Here is a 6,000-nt window from a genome sequence, read left to right as displayed (position 1 = left end):
CGGGGCCGTGACGTCACCGCCCCCCCCCCCCCCGTGAGTCACCTGCCCCGCCCGCTGGAGGCGGCTAAGAGCGAGCGGGAGCGGCGGGGCCGGGGCTGAGGGGGAGGAGCGGCGGCGGCAGCGGGGCCGCCAAGGGGCGGCGCGGCGCGGCGCTTGTGGGTGACAGAAAGGCGGAGGCGGCCGGGCCGGGCTGGGCTGGGCGACGCGAAAGGCCAGGCCGGGCAGAGCCGGCAGCACCGTCAGTGCGCCAGCGGCTGGCGGCGCGCAGGCCTCGGAGCAGCCGCTGCGCGCCGCGCTCGACCCGCCCGCCCGCCCCCCGCCGCCGACCCCCCCCCCGCCGCCGCCGCCGCGCCCCCGGGCAATGGCGGTGCTGGCTCTGGCCCTGGAGGGACTCGCCATCTTCGGGCTCATCCTCTTCGTCGTGCTCTGGCTCATGCACTTCATGTCCATCATCTACACGTAAGCGCGGGCCGGGGGGGTGGGACGGCGCCCGGGGTGGCTCCCTCCGTTCCCGTTCGCCCCCTCCGCGGGGCAGCGGGCGCGGCTGCGGGTGGCCCCCCTCCCCTCCCCTTGGGCGCTGGGGGGGGCTGGTGGGTGCCCTGGGCCGCCCTTCCCCTCCCCCGCCGGGGGCAGGGCAGCCGCTGCCCTGTGTCCCTCTCCCCGCAGCGTGAAGCGGGGCATGTGCGGCCGCCTCCTCCCGCACCCTGCCTCGGTGCGAAAAATACCGCCGGTGTGCGCACCTGGGGGGTGGTGGTGGTGGTGGTGGTGGTGGCGGCCTCCTCCGCCTCACGGCCAGCGCAGCCTGCCCCCTTAGGAGCTGCCCCGCGTCCTCGCCCCTTCCCTGGGCAGCCGTGCCCGGGGCGGGCCAGGCTGCGGGCACCCAGCGCCCTGCTGACCTGTCGCATCCACCCGGGCGTCCTGCGAGGCAGCTGTCCTGCCTGCCTTCCCCTGGCGTGCTTACCTCTTCTGTTGAGTTAAAAATCCCACATCCGCAGGCTTGTGTGTTCAGGGCGCCCGTCGGCGTGTGCATGTGTCCTGCTGCTTCCAAGTGTAACGTCCACCATATGTAGCACAGTCGTTTAGGGCTTGTATCAGTTTTGGAGGGTACAACTGATACCTGAAAGCAGAACCGGGTCTTCACATAAAAACCACTTTATGAGTCTGTGCCATCTGCTTTTGCGTTACGATCTTTGTTGTCTTGTCTTGCAGAATTTTTAGGGAAGGTCTTTCTTTTGGCTGTTGTTTGCTGACGCTGCCTGAGAGCTTTTCTGTTTACGTTGAGGGGGACTGATGTGCACAGCAGTCATAAAATAATAGGTTAATATTGTGCTTTTTGGCCATACAGATAGCATGGAGAAGACTAGTCTAACACAGTGCTCTGTGCTGACCAGCCAGAATTTTAGTTATAAGTACACTGATGACGTTTTTGAGAAGTAACAATAGTAGTGGTGAAGACAAGTGTGCGTCTGGACCCTTCTTCGTAGATAACTCTGAGGAGAAGTGCTTTAAGAGTTTGAGGAGTGCTTGCTTTTCTGTCACTGACAAAAAGCGGATTTCTACTTGAGCTTGGTGGAGAAACTAGCTATGGATATGTGGGAAAGGATTAAGAATGCACTTCTTCCTTATAGCACCTGTATTTTGTTAACTCTTTCTTAAATAAAAGCCAAGTCTTGCATCACTGCAGCTATTAGAAAATACTTGAATTTCTGTTTGTTATGTTTGTGCTTATCTTTGTGCATGTGTTAGTTATCTGTGATAAACTCCTGACCCTGTTGAAGTCAAAGGTAAAGCTCCTCTTAAGTTCATGGAAATCGGATTTTTGCTTCTTTCTTTTGGTATGGTAGCTTTTTTTACAAAAAATCACTTATATGAACTTCAGTCATTTTGCTGTGTTGTAATTTAGTTACATGCAGATTTTCATATTCAGTTAGACAGCCGGATCTTCTTTCTTGAAAACTAGCTGTATGGGCATAAAGGCAGGATTTTGGTAGTCGGGGGGAGGAGACCATGAGCAGCCCTGTGCTGGTCACAGCTAGTTCTGGATACCTCTGAAACAAATGGAAATAGCCAAAACTTCTACCTGTCAAAATACTGCATGTGATGCTGCCACTCACACATATTAAAGAAAAAACAGCAACCACAAGGGGCAGGAGACACAAAAGGAGGAGACATGTGAGAGGACGCACTGAAGGAAGCATGTGAGGAGACATGGAGGAGTCTAGGAACGAGAAATGGAAGATAAAGCTGAGGGTGACATTGTTGGGAATGTGGCTGGAGGTGTGTTTTTGGAAGGAGGCAGTCCATGCCAGATGAGATATGCTACCTGAAGGAACTGTGGCCTGTGGGTAAGCCACAACAGGGCAGGGGTACCCCTGTGGGGACTGTGGCCCGTGGAGGATCCCTGCTGGAGCAGGGACACCCCTGAAAGGAGTGCAGCCTGTGGAAGACCCATGCCAGGGCAGGGATGCTCCCAAAGAGACTGTAGCAGTGGAGGGAACCATGCTGGAGCAGAGGAGCTGTAAGAAGCAAGGAGCAGTGGGGAGAAAGCACTAAGAAGTCAGAAACAGGAGACAAAACAAATATGCACTGACTCCAAACCTCTCTGCTACCTGTCACCTTACAGAAGGGATCAGGAGGGCCTGAGTACAACTTGCACGAAAACAAGGGAAACAGAGGAGGAAAGGGGGAGGAGAGGTGTTGGACTGAAGCTGGGCATGGGAAGAGGGGGAGGAAAGGTTTCCCGAAGTGTTTGTTTAATTGTCTTTGTTTCTCAATACTCAAATCAGTAATTAACATTTTCTGCTTGATTTACTGCCAGTTAACAGAATTCCCCAAACTGAGACTGTTTTGTCCGTGACAGTAATTGCGGGCAGCGCCTGCAGTGACTGGAAAACTCTGGAAGGAGCCTTGGTTCTGATTTTGGGAATCTGTGGTGTTGTGATGTGAGCAGTGTGCTTGTTGCATTTGTGGGGGGGAGGGGGGGAGATAGGTGTGAACAGTGTGTAAAGAATGGGGAAACGGAGTCCAGGGGGACCCTTGGCGAGCTCTTACTGGACAGAAAGGCAACGAGGAAGAATTGGGCTGGGTGCTGCTCCCAGCCCTAAGGGTCTGGAGCCAGGGCCATCTCCATGTGCAGTACCAAAGAGCAGCAGCCCCGGCAGCGCGGCAACTGTGACGCCCTCAGGAGCGGGCTGCTGTGCAGGGGGTGCCTGGGGGTTGTTGCGGGCTCCCACCAGGGCTCCAGAGTGACCAGGTGCCCAACGTACTGGGGGAGTCATGCTGGCAGCCTTTGTTAGCATTTAGCAATTCAGCCATTTCAACTCCCCGGTTTGGACCTATGCTGCTAGAGTACTAAAATAATGTCAAAGACAATTGTTTCAGCAAAGCTGTTCTGGCTTAAACAATCTTCATCCTGCTGCTCCCCATTGGTGTTTTATATGTTTGATTTAGGAAAATACTTTAGGATGTGCAAAGTAAGAAGATAACAGGGTTATTGATATGTTCAACAAAAGTTTTTCTTACTTGAAGCACTGTCAGTAGCTGCCAGGACCAGTAGTTCAGTTGAAGGGTTTATGCTGAATTTGCTTCAAAGAGGTGTAGGTTTTGAATATTTGGAGTGCTGTACAAGGTTTCATTTGAGGAAGAATGCCCATTCTGACATACAAGATTTGCTAACATACAGCATGTGCAAAAATTTAACTCTGGTTCTTTTTTACCACCTTATTTTCCCTCTTACTCTTCCCCACATTGAATGATTTTGGTATAAGTACACTAGGTTCAGCAGACCTCATACCCCTTTAAAACAAACAGATGAGCTGAAACAATGAAATCTAAATAGCTACACTGTTAAGTCAAATGGCAGTTTTTATAAATTGTCTGAGGCATGTGACTGGGAAACCAGACTTGGTTTGGCTCTCTCTCAGTTGTACTGAGTCAATGAAGTAAATGGAGTGAGCATGGACTAAATAGCAGTCTTGCTAATAATTAGATAAATTGCCGTTTGCATGTGTTTACTCTGTGTAGTTAGGTTGTGTTATTTGAGCTGTTTCAACTGAATTACTATCCACTATGCCTGACTCAGGTTCTTGAATAAGACCTTTGTGTTTGTAGGGGCTCTTTTAAGGGGAGCGGAGCCACCTACTGAACCCATAAGAAGAGCAGTTTAGTGTTGAGACTACCTCATATGCTAATTCCAAAACCAGCAAAAGTGGACATTCACAACTAAAAATGAATATATAGCTTTGTCTGAAATGGCAGTGTGAATGATGTACTAATCAGGAAAAAGATTTACAATACTGGCTAAAGTGTTACTCGAGGAAAAGGAGGAGTAAATTCTGATACTTTAGGTCTGTAAAATAGTTATTTCGGTAAAGTAATGATTTCTGCTAACTTCTATTCTAAAGCTATGCAAAAAGCAGAACAGAAGGCTTCTTAAATTAGGAAAAAAGCAGCTAAAGCTGCTTTTTCAGAATTTTGCACTCTGAGACATATCTCATATTTCTGAATCTGTGGCGGTGGATTTGCTGTTTTAACTATGTTTCAAAGTGGTTAGGAATTTTCTGAACAATACATGTCTTTATTAAAGCTGGCAAACAAAGCATGCAGAAACTAGAAGGTGCCTTATTTAAGCTTAATCTGTCTGGTCTCAGTTTTCCTACTGTGTCTTCAGACTTAGACTAAAAATGAATGAAAGTCTGTATTTTATATTATATTTTTCTGAATAACTCCTCTCACTTGTTGGTGACTCTTTCAACTTATACCAAATACAAAGATGCATATTACAAACTTATTCTGGGATTGAAGAGAGGGAAGGAATGGCTTTTAAGGTAGAGAAGTTGAATTTCATCTTTGCTAACTTGCCTTCAATTTTGGTAGTGTTTGGTAAATCACTTAAGCTGTTCATAGCCTGCTGTGTTATTTTCGGGGTCTACGGAAGTGGACAACTGAGTCTTGTTCCAGTATTGTCTGTCGTTCTTGTCAACGGGGATTCTAATTACAGTACTTCAATAATACAAACTAATTTCTGTTTTTCGAAGGCATCTCTAGTAAGATGGTATTGAAGTTGTTCACTCTCTTGTTTCCCTAGCTGTAAGTGGGAAGGATAGGACCCTGTCATTTAATTGATAAACAAATTAGTGCTTTAATCTTTTTTTTTTTTTTAAATAAAGCATCTATAATTTAAACAGTAGTCAATGAAGAAGTCATGAGTTTGGTGTTTGTGCAGAGTTTGGATATAACTGGGCAGATTACATCTTATCTACTGAGTGGAACACAGGACTGTCAAAAACGAAAATGTCATAAAACATCTGAATGTAATTACAAGCATAACTTACTAATAGCTTTATGATAGTATGCACACAGGAAGCGACTTCAGATTGCGCAGATATAGGAATCCCAAGTTTCCTGATGTACCTGGGTAACTTTAAAAAGCACTCTAAGACCTATCTTCCAAACATAAACAAAACATACTCTGGAATCAAACATGTATGTGAAGTCTTCTTAATCTCTTGGTTAATATGTGTTACTGTACAGCAATTGTGAGCTTTCATTCTTAAGAAAATAGCCATTCTGTTTTTTTTTACCATTGTATTTGTACATGTCTTGCTGCATAATTGATGCATCTATGTCCAGTCTCACCACATGTTGTTCGGAGACCTCTCTGATTGTCTCTTATTTTGTATTTTTGACCTTTTTTGTGTGTTAGTGTGGCTAGTTCATGCTTCATGCTTTATTTCTTCACCATTGTGGTCAGCATCTGGCAATAGGCTTGCTAAGGTAAGTATTAAAAAGAGTAAAACTTGTGTGCTTTGCCCACACTGAGATGCACTTTTCTCTTTGGTTTGTGGAGGTTTGATTCTGTGGTAGCCCTGTCACAGATAGGAACCATAAGAGGATGCAGTGGAGTTCTAATCTAAAAGATGCTCTTAGGAGAATTCACCTGTTAGTATCAAGTATTATGAGGCTTTAAGTGAACTAAAACTTGAATAGATTTTCATGGAG

The 6,000-nt window shown here is 47.4% G+C and overlaps 1 protein-coding gene across 1 annotated transcript in view; it reads left to right on the top strand.

The window, feature by feature from the left end:
• Positions 1 to 326: 326 nt before the first annotated feature.
• Positions 327 to 6,000, top strand: part of UGCG (UDP-glucose ceramide glucosyltransferase) — a 28,967-nt gene continuing 23,293 nt past the window's right edge. Inside the window, exon 1 of the mRNA XM_068926663.1 lies at positions 327 to 459. Coding sequence (XP_068782764.1) covers positions 362 to 459 — 98 coding nt within the window. The 5' untranslated portion in view covers positions 327 to 361. The remainder of the gene's footprint in view (positions 460 to 6,000) is intronic.

The sequence above is a fragment of the Struthio camelus genome, chromosome Z (assembly GCF_040807025.1).
Source record: "Struthio camelus isolate bStrCam1 chromosome Z, bStrCam1.hap1, whole genome shotgun sequence".
Lineage (NCBI taxonomy): Eukaryota > Metazoa > Chordata > Aves > Struthioniformes > Struthionidae > Struthio > Struthio camelus.
Note: the sequence above shows the minus strand (reverse complement) of the source record. Positions and strands in the feature narration are given on the sequence as shown.